The following is a 16,844-nucleotide window of genomic DNA, read 5'->3' on the forward strand; positions in this document are numbered from 1 at the left end:
AGATGGTGGATGCAACTGAGAATCGGTGGTGGAGGGAGTAGATATTTGTGGATTTGGTGCCAATCAAGTGGGCTGCTTGTCCTGAATGGCATTGAGCTTTTGAATGTTATTGAAGCTGTACTCATCCAGGCAAGTGGGGAGTATTCCATTACACTTCTAACTTGAGCCTTGTAGATGGTGGACAGATTTGAGGAGTCAGGAGGTGAGTTACTCACTGCAGGATTCCGAGCCTCTGCCCTGCTGTTGTAGCCGCAGAATTTATATGGCTAGTCAAGTTCAGTTTCTGGTCAAAGTGGCCCCGAGGATGTTAACAATGGGGTATTTCGCAATGGTAATAACATTAAATGTGATGGGACAGTGGTTAAATCTTCTTTTGTCGGAAACAGTCATTGCCTGGCATTGTGTGCCATGAATATTACTTCGCACTTGTAAACCTAAGCCCAGATACTGTCCAGGTCTTGTTGAATTTGAACACGGACTGCTTCTGTATCTGAAGAAGCTGGAATGCACTGACTGGGAAGGTAGTGGAGATCGGCAGCCTTACAACCTTTAAAAAATACTTGGATGAGCATATCCCATATCCTTGAATATTATGATATTTGAAAAGTGCAGGAAATTGGGATTAGCATGCCTTTAGTGGTAGTTATGTCTGTGCAAACATGATGGGCCGAAAGGCCTTTTCTGCACTGCATGAATCCATCTACGAATAGTGCTGAACGTTATGCAGTCATCAGTGACCATTCCCACTTCTGACCTTATGATGGAGGGAGGGTCATTGATGGAGCAGCTGAATATGGTTAGACTCCAGACCCTGGATATTTTCTAACCAACTTGTTTAGAGATGTTATTGCGCACCTTTGGAGAAGGTGGGAATTGAACCTAGTTCTCCTGGCTTAGAGGTAGGGATATTACAACTGCAGAAGAGATGAGAAACTGCTGCAGAAATGCCCTGGAGCTGAGATGACCAACCTCCAACCATCACAACCATCTCCTTTTGTGCCAAGTATTGACTGACCAGTGGAAAGTTTTCCCGATTGCCACTGACTCCAGTTTTGCCCAGATTCCTAGATACTAGTCGGTCAAATGCAGCCTTGATGTCATCCTTAACTTATCTCTGTGGATTTTCCATGTATGCTGTAGCTGGCCTGTTCTTTGAGATGACTGCCAAAGTGCTGTTGTGAACTGTGATTGGTACAGGCTAATTCTTGTTGTTGCTGTTAGGTAGGGGTATGGGCATGGGAGTATTGTGTCCTGGTTAATGATGCTTACCTTTCCTTTCAATTAGGTTATGTCAAGGTCAGCTGGGAAAGCTGTGGTGTAGTGTCATTAGATTAGCAATTCAGTGGCCTTAATGTTCTGAGGACATGAATTTGACTGTGGCAGTTGGTGAAATGTTAATTCAGTTAAAAGAAAATCTGGAATGCTAGCCCAGTAGCAAACACTGATTAGCAAAAAACAATCTTAGTTCCTTAATGTAATTAAGGAAATCTACCACTCTTACCTGGTCTGGCCTACACATGACTCCAGATCCAAAGCAATGTGGTTGAATCTTGACTGCCCTCTGAAATAGCCTAGCAAGCCTCCCAGTTCAAGGGCAATAAGGATGGGCAATAAAAAAATGAAACTAGCAGGCATTGTTTGTGGTTGGGATTTCATAATTCCAAATCTAACATCTATTTATGATAAATCTTTGTGTATTTTCCAGTCTCCTACTTAACGAGTCAAAATTATTCCAAGAAATTTTAGCAATTGAAAAAATTGTTTATAAGTCAACTTTTTGCTGAAACATCCAACTTCCCAGAGATGTCCTGCCCTTTCGTCCAGGAACCACAGCTTTTTGTTTTCCATTTGTACATGGGATCTGCGATTGCTGGTTAGATCAGTGTTTCCTGCCTTTCACTGATTGTCCAGGAAGGCGATGGTCAGCTGCCATATAAACAAATAATGTCTCTACTCACTCACTAGTGGTTAATCTCTAGTGTTTGAACCTATGTTTGAACTTGGCCTGAAACTGATGGGGCTTTGCTTTGGCAGAAGAATGCTGAAAACCTTTGTCATTAAAAACAGAATTAACCAATTAGCATTAATTCCAAAGGAAATCATCTTCAATATGTTTGGTCTACCTATGTGTGTTGTGTGTTTATTTATATAGAGAGAAAGAAAACAGCCTAATTTAGAAATAAGATTTGAAAAGCTAGGCCTTTCCATTTACTGTATAAGTTACAACTTATTAAGTTTCTGGAAAATTTAGCTTTGAACATTTCAACAGAATGCTAAATTGATGAATAGCTGGAGAAACAAGCCACGTGATTTAATCACACAGTTGCTGGGGCCTGTGACCTACATACCTGGCATCATACTGACACTGAAATTGCTCCCACTCATAGCATGTTAGGATCTGTACTGCATTAACACACCAACAGGGAACAGCATAGCGGCATCGATGAATGATTGTGTCAGTGAAATGGCCTCTGCATTTCTCAAGCAGGTGCCTTGAATTTCAAATGTTTGACTTTTATTAATTTCAGGAGTATGTATATTGTTGGCTAGTCCACCATTTCTTGCCATTCCCAACTTCCCTTGAGAGGTTGTTGGTGAGCTATCATCTTGTACCTCTGCAGTTCACGTTTTTTTTATTCATTCACGGGGTAAGGGCATCTCTGGCTAGGCAGCATTTATTGCCCATCCCTAATTGCCCAGAGGGCGGTTAAGAATCAACCACTTTGCTGTGGGTCTGGAGTCACATGTAGGCCAGACCAGATAAGGATGGCAGATTCCTTCCCTAAAGGACATTAGTGAACCAACTGGGTTTTTCTGACAATCGACAATGGATTCATGGTCATCATTAATTCCAGATATTTATTGAATTCAAATTCCACGCTAGAATGTTATCTGGGTCTCTGGATTAACAGTCCAGCAATAATACTACTAGGACATTACCTCCCCAAATAATGTAGAAACATTCACAATGCTATTTGGGGTGGCACAGTGGCTCAGTGGTTAGCACTGCTGCCTCACAGCACCAGGAACACTGGGTTCCATTCCACCCTCAGGCGTCTGTGTGGAGTTCCTCCGGGTGCTCCAGTTTCCTCCCACAGTCCAAAGACGTGCAGGCTAGATGGATTGGCCATGCTAAATTGTCCACAGTGTCCAGGGATGTTTGGGTTAGACATGGGGAAATACATGGGTAGGGGAAACGAGTCAGGGCAGGATGCTCTTCGGAGGGGCAGTGTGGACCTGTTGAGCCGAATGACCTGTTTCCACACTGTAGGGATTCTGTGATTCTAAGAGATTTCACAAATTCACAGAATTGTTACAGTGTGGAAGGTATTGGCATCCATTGTGTCTGCACTGACTCTCCAAATGAATTCTTGCATTTTGACCTGATGATGGTGATGGAACAATGCAAGGCAGGATCGTGTGTAACTTGAAAGGAAACTTGCAGAGTTCCTATTCATCTGGAACTGTTCCAATGCATTCTATTCCTTGCATTTTGATTGGGGGTGGCTGCAGAAAGCTGGGTTCTCACTGTATTTTGTTCCTTCGTTAAAAGTCAGTTTAACTGTGGATTCTAAACAGCTTAACAGTGATACACTTCTCAGCAGTTTATCCCACCCCTCCAAATGGTCTTGTCAGGTTGCATAAAGCCTAGGAGTAAGTAATCACCTTTTCTATGTCCGGGGTACAAGATGTGATACAGAAGAACCTAAAAGTAAGAGACAACTAAAGGTTTATCTCAAAGGGCCAAAGCGATTTAAGATTCAAGGTCATCTGGAATAATGCAAGTATTCTTCTTGGAGAATGAACAGGCTTTTAGTTGCCGATATTTTAATAGTTGATCTTTACAAGTCCATGCAAGTACAAGCCGTGTCTGTGCCATCACTTTCTTATTAAATTTGCTAGGTGTTTTTTTTTACAAAATTACCGTGTGCATTCTTATCATCTGCAGATTCCTGCTGCTTATAAACAACATGAACAATTACAATAATAGACAAGTACAGTGAAGCCTGTAAAGGCCACAGGTATAAAATGATTTAACAGCACGAATATAAAAATGACCATTCCCTTTAAGAGACAGAATCCAATTTTTCAAACCTACCATAATCACAGTTTGAAATCCTTCAAAGGCTGTCAATAGACACTAACTACACAGTGGGACATGTTCAGTTCCTTTTCAGGATTTGAAGCACATTTTGAGTCATTTGATTATAATTTTAAGGTAGTTGTTTGTACTGATCTAGTGCCATTGGGGAAAGCTGGCAGTGTGATCATGGGATTATATCCTGTTGCTAGGAGGCAAAGACTAGATACAATGAAGTATCGAGTGCAGAGTTTACTGAAGAACAGCCTTGCCATCACCTCACAGAACTGAAGAGTTTGAGAACAGGTGACAGGGCTGCCCACTGTGTGTGTGTGTGTGTGTGTGGTGCAGGTGATGTAGGCATTGGATAGGAGAAAGTACAAAGCAATGGTGACACAACAATTTGGAGAGAATTCCTTTCTGCAGATTCATTTACGTACAAAATATTTTCTGCACCCTGATGAGCTGGTGGATCATTCAGCTAAGACCAGAATAGGTCCTTCCAGCACAAGGAAAGAAAGGCATGGACAAGAAAGATGACATTAATCAGCTCATGCCTCGGGAGAAACGTATGGTCCACGCAATCATAGCAAATGCCTGTTTCTTAAATGAGTACAGGGTTTGCTATTCACCACCACCCTCCGATCCAGACTGTCACAGAGCTGATCTCAAATACCAGTCCCACCATTTAGTAATGTCACCATTGGCATTGTCAGTTATCGATCTAGAGAAGGGACAATTAAATTCTCAAATGTAAGTGAAAGGTCATTCAGAAGCCATTTCTCACATTAGCCAGGAGTGAATCCTCATCAATTAATTAAGCAATCTCCAGACATCTCTCACGTCAGCCAAAGCCACTGCAATTCTAACCACCCTTTCTGACAGATGACTGTGTCAGTTTGCTACTTTGAAGAATGTGCTGCTGTGTTGCAGATAATCCCAATGGTAATACTGTAACTTTTTCAATGTCCCATCCTTTTTCATTTAATTAAATTTGACCATTTTTAAAATTCATGGGATGAGTGCATGGTTCAACATTTATGCCTTTCCCTAGATTGTGAAGGTGTTGGTAGTCCATTCAGTCGGTCGTGGACATTCTCAATAATGATCTGGGGAAGGAAAAGAGAGGAGAACATAGAAAGCACTGACAGTCCCATTGACGTCAGTCTTTTTGACTAAAGTTTTAATCACATCTACCAATACCCTCCTTTTTAGCTTCAGTCTCAGTTTTTGTTTACTTCTGCTTGATAACAGCAGCTGGAACACTACTCCACAGTCGCTTTGGAAAATTCCAATAAATGCCCATCACATTTTCCTTGGCTTTACTATCATCTGGCTTAAACATTCACCTTAGTGACATTGAACATTCAGGACTATTTTTTTGACAGAACTGTTCAGCTGGGGGAAGGGAGGGAAGTTGACATTCCAAATGAGAGACCCTCCATCAGAGGTGTTGAGGGATAGTGTTGGTTTGTACTTTAGGGAGTTTAGAAGCTGAGTGTTAGTCTGTACTTTAAGAGTTTAGAAGAAGGTGTTGGGCTGTACTGGTGATTTGATCTCTGGTTTCAGAATTTGCCTCATTTTGTTCCCTTTTTTAGGGCTTGTTGACTGCTCCCTCTCTGTTGATCCACTTTTAATCAGAGGCCTGAGTAGCAGGATTTAAAATACGACAGCAGCTGGAACACTACTCCACAGTCACTTTGGAAAATTCCAATAAATGCCCATCACATTTTCCTTCGCTTTACTATCATCTGGCTTAAACATTCACCTTAGTGACGTTGAACATGACAACGATATGAATCATCTATCGCAAATCCATCATCTTGTGAAATGGTTTTTGACTTCAGCTCTCCCTCTACTCCATGTTCGCTTTCTCTTTCCTTGAATTATTCCCCCATCGTCTGCTCCTTGCCCCCATTCATGCTGCTTCCCCTTTGCACTGTTTCTCTGAAACTACCCCCAGCACCATTCTGGGTCTAGCTAGTGAGAGACACACTTTGTCATGTGAGTTTAGTTCTGTCCAGACCTCTCAAGATGACAAGATGGAGAAAGCAGTATCAAGGATGACTGAGGCACAGGTAAGATTTGGGGTGATTATGAGGGAGCAGATCTCTTACAAATTATTCCTGGAAATTTCAGCGAACATTGGATGCAAGCTGTGTTTGGTAGCAGGTCCAAACACTTGCAGCATTGAATATTCCAATCCTGGCTCTATATCGGTTACGGTCAGGATAAGAAAGACAGTGTTTCCAATGAGTCACAGCATTGGAGTGGCATGATGGCTCAGTGGTTAGCACTGCTGCCTCACAGCGCCAGGGACCTGGGGTTGATTCCAGCCTCAGGCGACTGTCTGTGTGGAATTTGCACATTCTCCCTGTGTCTGTGTGGGTTTCCTCCAGGTGCTCCAGTTTCCTCCCACAGTCCAAAGATGTGCAGGCTAGGTGGATTGGCTATGCTAAATTGCCCATAGTGCCCAGGGATCTTTGGGTTACATGGGGAAATCAGGGGTAGGATAATGGGTCTGGGTGGGATGCTCTTCAGAGGGGGCAGTGTGGACTTCTTGGGCCGAATGGCCTGTTTCCACACTGTAGGGATTCTATGATAAGCATTGTGAGGAATGGCCTACCAGCAAGTCAATAACCTGTCCAAACACACAGTTAAATGACAGTAATTGTTGGAAAAGTTCAGTAGGTCTGGCAGCATCTGTGGAGAGAAAGCAGAGTTAATGTTTCGGGTCTGGTGAGGAACAGTCACTCGACCCAAAACATTAACTCTGTTTTGTCTCCACAGATGTTGCCAGATCTACTGAACTTTCTGTTTTTTTACCTGATTTACAACATTCACAGTTCTTTCAGTTTTTAGTTAAATGACAATGTTCACCAAGCTGGACATTCAATTACACACCTTTGATGCTGGACAACTTAATGTTGTGGGAATTAGAATTATCTTGAGGATAATGTTCCCAAACAATGATATTTGACCCAGGGCTGGAATTTCTGGATTTCCAAATCACCACTAATCGCCTAACAGTCTCCTCCTTCTCTGTGAGGAAAAGGAATGCAGCAGATTAATGTAACTTATTGTTTCAAGGTGGCTAGTTACCTCATTGTTTGTTGTTCTGTTTTTCTTTATCCCTTTAAGAAGCATCTCAACCAATGTTAGAAATTTTGGCAAGAGACACATTATACAACTGAGGATGGGCCCTCTACAACCCAGCTTAAATATTGAGGGACAGTCCCCTCCACTTAGGCCTGTTTTAAGGATTCAGCTTCTAAGTTGTTATGAGGCAAGGGCCCCAAAAGGAAGTTTCATCTCATACAGCTGCTGACCAATCTAAGACCAGCAGCTATGCCCCATACTAATATTGCCACTGGGTTCAGTGGCTATTGCTAGTACTGCATCAAAGACATTGTGGTAGTGTCAGGGCCTCGAGCTAACTCGAGCTAACTTACAGGAACTAGGGAGGTTCGGCCAATGAGAGTGGGAGCCACCAATGAGAGTGGGAGCCACGTTGGAAAGCTAGGAGGGTTGTGGTTGAGGGCAGGAATGAAAAAAATGTGGTGTGGTATCCCTATCATCTCTGTCTGCCTCTGTTTGGCTCTCTCAGCGTGAGTCTCTTTGAACCAGAAAATGAAAACCTCCATCTTAATGGCCAACTACCTTCAGTGGGCTCCCTCTATCCCAATCCATGGGAAGTGGGTGGAAGCTAACAGCGAGTCTGGCATCCTGTATGATTCAGCCTAAAAGGTAGACAATGCCTACTCCAGTTGTTGAGGCCTCTGTACACATACAACATAAGAATAGGAGGAGACCATTTAGACACTCAAAGCCCTGCCAACCAGTGAGATCACGGCTGATCTGCCACCTAACTCCATCTTTGATCCATATCCTGCAGTAGGTTCGCTTAACGTGAATCTATCAATTTCAGATCAAACATGAACAACTGATCCAGCATCGATTGCTATTTGCAATTGATAGTCCATCCTTTGCATGTGGAGGTATTTGTTACTTAGACTCTGGACAGGTATTTCCAGATTATCCCCTAAGTCCTAGACTCCCCAAACAGTGGAAATAGTGCCCCCAATCTACACTGTCTGCTCCCTTGTTCCAGCTCCATTCCATTAATACCAGCCATCACACGGCTGACTTTAAACATCTTTGTGAAGCACTGAACTCTTAACCAGTTTGGAGCAGTAAGACCAAGGTTTGGTCGCTGACTGTGTGGGATGACAGTGGAGACCTGCTGCAGTGCTCCCAAGGAGGGATGATGGGGAGAAAACCACCCCAAACTGCTCCTGTTTCCTCTCAGTCCAGGCAACGTGTGAGGTTCCTGACAGCAGGAATCCGATTGGCTATAAGGACCCCCTTTGTGGATCTGTATGTAATCTTTCTCAAAACCTGGGGATGTGCAGTCCCCCACCCATTCATAGATACTGCCTGATCCACAGTGATCTCCTAGCATTTTTTTGTTTGCAGTACACATTCCAGCATCTGTAGTAAGTTGCTCCTACATTCTGTCGCAAACAATTTGTGATCAAACACTGATGGAAGCCCCTAAATGATGGTCTGTCTCTTCTTAACCATTAACATTCTAATTGAAAATGTCACATTTATATACAATATAGAGATGCTTAATGCACTTTATATACTCCACAAAGACAGTGCAATCAAGGCTAACAATAAGTGCATCAAATTTTGACCAAACTTTACAAGACAGTCATTAATTATTATATCAAACCAATGTTGAGACATCCGACAGTTTGATTGTAAAACCACATTACTTGTACAGGAAGAAAATGCCCTTGTAACAGTAAGTCATCTGATGAGTTGGGTCTTAACTTGATGATAAAACTGCATAAAGTTCTTCTTGTTAAAATATCACCTCAGTGCCCATACAAAATTGGTTTTGAGTCCCGGCCTTGCCACAGATAAAAATCCTCCAAACAGCTTCCGTGAAGCGAGATCCCCATCAAAGTGCAAATACACTGGACATCTTTTCACAACAGTTGCATTTTTCCTTTGGTGATATGGTCTTCTCCTCTGCTGTGCTGGCATTTGGTGGTGGTCCAGATGATGGTGACCACCTCCCATATCATTGATTCCATTGGCTAAACACTGGTGACTTCAGGTGCCAACATTGTGTTGGCTCTGCTCATTTGCAATTTTGTGAAACACGGTGAGATCACAGCTAGATGAGTGACAATGCTACATTTCTGCCGTAATTACACAAAATATCACATTTAATTAAACCTTAGCAATCGGCTCATTGTCTCTCTGAGTCCAATCGAATCTTGACAGTGAAGATGGAGGAAGAGAGTTGTCAATCTTCAGATCCTCGAGTTCCTCATGATTGAAGCCATTTCAAGGTCTTCATGGATCTTTCCTCAGGAGATCACTGTGAGCATCTACAAAACCATAAAGTGCTTACCTTAAAGACTGTCTGTCTTTTTCCAGTTTCTTTTTGATAATTGGCGTTGGATCTCCAGGCGCCTTTCACTTTATATTGTGATTCTGAGAAATCCACAATTAATAGTCATTATTATTGGTATTCCTTTAAAATCCACAGATGGCAAAAATTAATGACCATCAGCCAGACGTTATCCTATGTCTCCCAAAAGCTGTCAAGTTAACACACAGCATCTATTTTCTCATTGTTTCGGGCATACCATGAAAGTACTGGGCCCTGGGCCATTCTTAGACACAGGTTATGTCACGTCTGCAGGTCTTGGTGAAGTCTCCGGTCTGGTCTCATTTCCGCCATTGAGGAAAAGGACACCGATTTAGAATCTAATGAACAATTTGCATCTTCGAACTTTTAATTTCTCCCCAGGGTCGGAACGGCACCATGTAATTTTTAATAATTGGCCAGTCGGCAATTGGAGTAGCCCATCTTTGGGGCCTCCTTCTGGTCTTACCGAGATGGCAGAGTTTGGTACTGGGCCTGATCCAAGCACGAGAGGCAACTTGACCAGTCTGGAGCAAGGCTGGCTTCGGTGTCTATCGAACAGACAGCACTAAGTATTATCCCTGCGTTGGACTGACAGTTTGGGAGATTTTTTAGATCTAAGGTCCACAGTGCAGCTAATTGAAGAAAAATAAAACAGTAGCCCTTCTGATTCCTTTGCTGCCTGTCTCCAAATCCATTGGTCAGAGTTCCAGGTTTCCGGAACAGTCACTATTGCAGCGTGTATTCATTGGAGTCAACAAAGTTTAAAATGGGAAGAACATGCAAACGTTCCTTTGTCTGCATTGTCCATGATGCAGTGAGATACATTTGTGAAGCAGTGGAAAATAGAAGGGAAGATTGTTGGTTTGGCTGGAACTGTGCATTAGGTCTCGACCCAAACTATGGGATCTTCATTGAGATCGCAATGCATGGATTAAGCTGTGTACTTTATCAGGGCTGAGACCTAATCTCAGTTACTTGTTGGAAGTCTGTAGAAGGATGAAACGTACCTGGTTACCAGGGTTTGGGGTGCGAGATGATGGCTGCCTATGCCAGTGCAAAGGGTACAAAGATATTCAGCATGCCTTCTCGTTTCTCATTCAGAGGAGGGCATTCATGCTCAGAGACATTTGGTAAGGCTTAGGTGGGATTGTAGGATTGTGACATTAAACAAACGCAGGGATCAGGAAGGAACAATGTCCTGGTCAAAATAAAAAGGGCCAATTTATTTGCTGAGTAGTGGAAATACCAACATCTTCCACCAGCTTGGAGGGAGAACCTTGATTAGTACATTCTGAATGCATTAAATTGAAGCCAAGTTGAAGGAAAAGAAAAACAGAGAGGAATTCCAGTCAGCTGGGGCTCCTTGGCAGCTACTTGGAGACCAAACAATCTGGTAGCAATGATGACAAGAGTGCATAGTGGCATCTATCTATCAATGTATTCCTGGAATTGGGTTCACAATAGCCTGAATCCCACTGATGATCTGTTTGACTGCTCAGTCTAAGTGTTGCCAAATGCTTCAGTGTTTTGTTGGGTCTGATTGCTGTCTGGTGTACACAGTGCTATCAGAAACAGGAAGGTTATCTTCACAGAGTGGAACTGTAAGGTTCTCCCTCTATTGCACGATATCCCTTGGGCGTACAAAAGCAATGTCCCCCGATGCTTGAATCAGTGCACATGTTTGCAGACACTTGCAACGTCAATGAAAATAAATGAAAGAGACACTAGCAATAGCAGCGGTTGATTGAATTGCACATACAGTATTTACAGCCACCTCTTGGGCACTCGGATGATATGCACTCGATCTGGTCCCGTTGACTGTTAGGTAGAGTGCCCAGCCGGACCCGTGCTACTGTCCAGTGAGGACTGAGAGAGGCGGCGAGTGAGGGGAGCCATTGTCGAGTCCACAAGAGATGAGGATGGAAAGAGTTTGTACCAGCCAGTTACCAGGGTCGACAGGTCAAGCTCCTCCAACAGGATTTGGGCCATGCCCATGAAATACTTGTGGTCCATCCGACCATAATCACCCCACACAATCACCTGCAATTACATCAGGAGCAACAATTTCATCAGTAAATCACAGCTAATATTTAAACAAAAAGGTTTGGGGATTGACCCTGGAAATTCGTTGCTAAAGGGGTCAAGAACCATTACTGATCTAAATCACATTCCCGTCGCATTCCCAATTAAGCGCCCAGAGTAAAGATGAATACTGCCTTGACTCTTAAACTCAAACCAAAGCTTTCTCTACTCTTTTAAACTGAAACTAAAGCTCTCTGTTCTCTTTTAAAACTGAAAGCAAGTGAAGTAAAACTCTGTCTACACTGTCCCCGTCAAACACTGCCAGGGATGGGACATCACAGAATCAGATACAGAGTAAAACTCCCTCTACTATTTTAAACACAAATTAAATGGAAAGTAAAGCTCTCTCTACACTGTCCCCATCAAACACTTCTAGCACAGGCTCAGTATGGGGTTAGATACAGTTTCAGATTTCCTAATTCTCCTCTGCCTTACCCAATGACATTTGAGCCCTATATAGTACCTGTGACCTGTGACCTTGCTGGACACAGGGAAGTGGGTGCTGATAGTGACCCTGTGACGGTGGAGCAGAGGGTGTGAGACTCTGACTAACACAGGCTCTTTGTTCTGTCTGTTCAGGCAGGTCCACCAAAACATCTTAGCCCCAGTGCCAGGGAATCCCTCCAATCCGAGGGGAACAGAGAGGAGGAAATGTGTTTCCAAAGACACTACAGCACAACTCCTGGCTGGAATATGTTGTGATTTATTCATGTTTCAACCTGAGTCTCACTTCTAATTGGTTAGGCAGGGTCAGGTCACAATGCTGCTCACATGCATGGTAGCCAATCAGAGTAATGTTACCGTGCCTGAAACAGTGTAAAGTGGTTAAGCTCCTCAATTTCTCTATGTCCTTAACTGGCATCTCTGAGAAACTCAGAAGCCACAGCTGGATAGCTGGCACAGGGAAGTGGTGCCAGGGCAACAGACTATACATAAGCTTACTGAAGTCTGGCAATGTCTAAGGCATCTCAGTGACAGTGAGCAGTTGTTTGGTTAGAGCAGCATGTGACATGAGTAGAAGGTGCTGTTCCTCAGTGGCCGATTCCACCTTGAGGTTCAGTCAACTGCTCAGAGAGGCTTTCAAAGACACATTAATTGCTCTGAGTAGTTTCAAGCTTTCCAACTATTTTGAACTTGGCACTTATTTAAATTCTAATAAGACCATAAGACCTGCGATAAAAGGTAGGAGAAGAAGTAGGCCTTCAGCCCATCAAGTCTGCTCCACCATTCAATGAGATCATGCCTGATCTGATAATCCTCAAATCCACTTTCCTGTCTTTTCCCTATACCCCTTGATTCCCTTACTGATTAACAATCTGTCTATTTCAGCCTTGGATATACTTAATGACCCAGTCTCGATGGCTCTCTGCAATAGAGAATTCCACAGAGTCACTCCCCTCTCAGAGAAGAAATTCCTCCTCATCTCTATCTTAAATGTGTGACCCCCTCAACCTAGCTCAAACAATCTTTCAGCATTCACCTAAGAATGTTTTATGTTTCAATAAGGTCGCCTCTCATTCTCCATTCCAATGAGTACAGGCCCAACTACTCAACCTCTCCTCATAAGACAGTCCATCCATTCCTAGAATCAATCTGGTGAACATTCCCTGGACTGCCCCCAGTGCAACTAAACCTTTCCTTAGATAAGGGACTCAAAACTGTTCATGGTTCATAGCTGTGGTCTGATTAGGCCTTATATAGTTTTAGCAAAACCTCCCACTTTTATACTCCATGCCCTTTGATATTTGAACTAAATTAAATGAACAACACCACCTAATCTGAAGCACATCCACCTGAGATTGGGCCAGAAAGGACCAGCAGAACTGTGCAGGCCCCTCTAACATATCCCCTTGTGACAATGGAGAGTATCAGTAGCTTCTGATGAAACATGCACACAGCAGCAATAGATATTAAATATCACCTAAGCATTCAAGTAGCAGTTCTTTGATCTTTAATTGGCCTTGTCTGACTGGAATGTTCATCAGTCACATCGAGGAACCAGCAAACACACAAAACTGTTGAAGCTCATGTCAAACCATCATGTAACTAGATTGAATTTACAGCTAGGAACAGGTCATTTTGTCAAATCAATTCCTGCCAATATTTATACACCACACACAAAAAAAAACATTTTATTCATCCATAGTCAGCACACTCCTCAAATTCCTTTCCCCTTTTATGTGCTTATCCAGTCTCCTCTAATAACCCGCATCTTGACCACTATTTTTCAATAACAACTAACACAGTTGGGGAAATCCTGGTGATCAGGATGTAATGTCCATTTATAGGGGAGTGAAATTATCTCAGTGCTCAGTGGTTCCTTGTTTTGAGATTTCAAAGCACCATTGTAAAGTTCACCCTCGGGCTGCAGGTGGCACTGGGTACAAGGTGTCTGTGTCTCATCTCCTTGTGGTAACTGAACTCCTCAGCCATTCTTGACATGGCCAAATGGTTGGACAGGTCATTTCAGAGGGCAGTTATAGGGTCAACCACCTTAGAGTAGGACTGGAGTGCGACATGGGACCCACACCTGGTGGAATCGATGGATATTCTTCCCTGATGGATATTTGTGAACCAGAGATTTTGTTATGACAAGTTTCATGGTGACTGCAGTGATTGTAACAGGGTCAGCCAGGTGGACCTCACAAGAATATGAGTTCCCTGATTGGGGCTGTTGCCCTGATCCAATCAGGGAGTCCTGGCAGACAGAGAAGATTAGGGGTATCGGACATTCTGTTCACTCCGAGAGTCTGATGGAGCTGGAATGGTGTCAAGGTCTCTCCACGTGTAAATAAGGGATGACTTGGTGACAGGATACTCTGTGGAGTTATTTAAGTGGCAACAAGAGAAAAACATGCTCCTGAAAAAATTTGCTCGCAACAGTCTTGTTTGAGTTGGGGAAGCATTTCTGACATCATGCCGTTACTTGGGAAGCTTGACTCGTTTGATTCTGCCATTGATGACTGGGCCCAGTGCGTGGAAGGAATGCATGCTTTTTTTCAGGCAAATGACATTGGGGCAGATGAAAAGCAACGAGTAATTCTGACAGCTTGTGGACCTGCAGCTTGCTCTGTTACAAGAAGCCTAACTTTCCCTGAGGCATCAGATACTAAAACCTTTCAAGATTTGGCGGACATAGTGAAAGAATTTTACAAGCCCAAGTACTCTCTAATTCTGAGATGCGTTTACTCAGTTTTACTCGGCAATTTGAGAACCAGAGGAATCCACATCAGGACTTTTGACTAGGTTAAGGCAACTATCAGATGCATGTGACATTGGGGTTTAACCCTTAATGAGATGTTGAGAGACTGTTGGTATGTGGAATTAATGATGTAACCATGCAAAAGCACCTACTAGCTGAAGCCCAACTGAACTTCAAACAGGCTCTGGCTTTCTCACTGGAAAATGCAGCATGGGGAGCATATGAGCTGCAGGGTATTCTGATGGAAGTGGGCATCCTTGCCAGTCTGACTGAGCTTGGGGAACACCACTTGAGTGAAGGTAATTGCACAGTCTCACTCAGGACATATCCTGAGCAGAGGAACTCTAGGTCAGCCCACAACAAAACCCCAAAACAAAGCCAAGCCTCGGTCAGACGGTTAAAATTTTCTTCAGGATCCAGGCTGGCACGCTAATGTAATTGCTGCTGATATGCAGACTCGAGACAGCAAAGGAGTTGCATTAGACCTAAATTGAGAAAGAGAACTCATAGGCTGGTATCCAGGAGGGTGCACACACCGGAAAGTCCGCCTACATCTGCTTTGGAACGGTCAAATTGCTTAGCAACATCCAAATCAGAACCAATCAAAATAAACATAAATGGTCGCCCGGTTCTAACGGAGGTCGATACTAGTGAGGTCACTTCAGTGATCTCAGAACTAGTCTTTAACAAAATTCACTCTGGACTCCAACTCTTATGTTTGCGCAAGACCTCAGCTAGGCTGAGAACCTATACCAGGGAACCCATGCAGATTAAGGGTACAACTTCAAAGGGCCATCTCAATCAGAATTGAAACTTTTTTGGACCTAGAGAGACTGAATCACAATACAGGACGGCATATTATTATGGGCAGCAAGAGAGACATTCCCAAGCGACGTGTTGCCGCCAGGTACAGGCTGAACCCCACCAGGGTCATCCAGGGGTTTCCAAAATGAAGATGTGGGCGAGAAGTTATGTGTGGTGGCCAGGAGTGGATGGTGGAACAGTGCCCAGAGTGCCAATAAGGACAAAAATTACTGCCACCAGCTCCCCACATTCGTAGGAATGACTGGGTAAACCCTGGACTCAGTTATATATCGACTATGCAGGTCCTTTCATGGATTCAATGTTGTTCATCATTATGGACCCCCATTCAAAGTGGCTGAATGTGTACAGAGCTCAGTTGTCAAACACAGGGACAACGCCAGAGAAACTGCACGCATCCTTTGCAATACACAGACTCCCAGAAGTGTTGGCCACAGATAACGGGCCATTGTTTACTAGAATTTTAGTATTTTCTAAAGTCGAATGGTATTCAACATATAAGAACAGCTACATACCATCCATCACCCAATGGTCTGGCAGAAGGAGCAGCCCCAACATTGAAGCTAGGCTTAAAGAAACAGCCTACAACTTCACCAGATACCAAACTGTCTCTGTTCCTATTTGTTTCCAGGGCGCCCCATCAGAGGTATGAGTACACAGAATGGTGAGTTTAAAATTAATTTACCTCAGGGATTCGCGGCCTTATTTCAAGGGAGCGGAGTTCGAGAGAGGAGCGTGGGTGCTGAGCGTAAAAACTAACTTACCTCAGGGATTTGAGGTTTCACCTCAGGGAGGCAATGGCCTCGTGGTATTATCACTGAAATGTTAATCCAGAGACCCAGATAATGTTCTGGGGGACCTGGGTTTCAATCCCGCCATGGCAGATGGTGGAATTTGAACTCAATACAAAATATCTGGAATTAAGAATCTAATGATGACCATGAATCCATTGCCGATTGTCAGGAAAAACCCATCTGGTTCACTAATGGCTTTTAGGGAAGGAAACTGTCATCCTTGCCTGGTCTGGCCTACATGTGACTCCAGACCCACAGTAATGTGCTTGATCTTAACTGCCACCTGGGCAATTAGGGATGGGCAATAAATGCTGGCCTAGCCAGCAACGCCCTCATCCCATGAATGAATAAAGAAAAAGAAATCTGAGGCCTTGTCTCCAGGGAGCGGAGTCAGAGGGAGGAGCACGGGTAGTG

At 43.5% G+C, this 16,844-nt stretch overlaps 1 protein-coding gene across 1 annotated transcript in view; it reads right to left on the minus strand.

The window, feature by feature from the left end:
* Positions 1–11,351: 11,351 nt before the first annotated feature.
* The window catches only part of rims3 (regulating synaptic membrane exocytosis 3), a 130,038-nt gene continuing 124,545 nt past the window's right edge, over positions 11,352–16,844 (minus strand). Inside the window, exon 6 of the mRNA XM_048613259.1 lies at positions 11,352–11,570. Within this exon, the coding sequence (XP_048469216.1) occupies positions 11,352–11,570 (219 nt within the window). The remainder of the gene's footprint in view (positions 11,571–16,844) is intronic.

Source organism: Rhincodon typus, chromosome 27 (genome assembly GCF_021869965.1).
Source record: "Rhincodon typus isolate 14 chromosome 27, sRhiTyp1.1, whole genome shotgun sequence".
NCBI lineage: Eukaryota > Metazoa > Chordata > Chondrichthyes > Orectolobiformes > Rhincodontidae > Rhincodon > Rhincodon typus.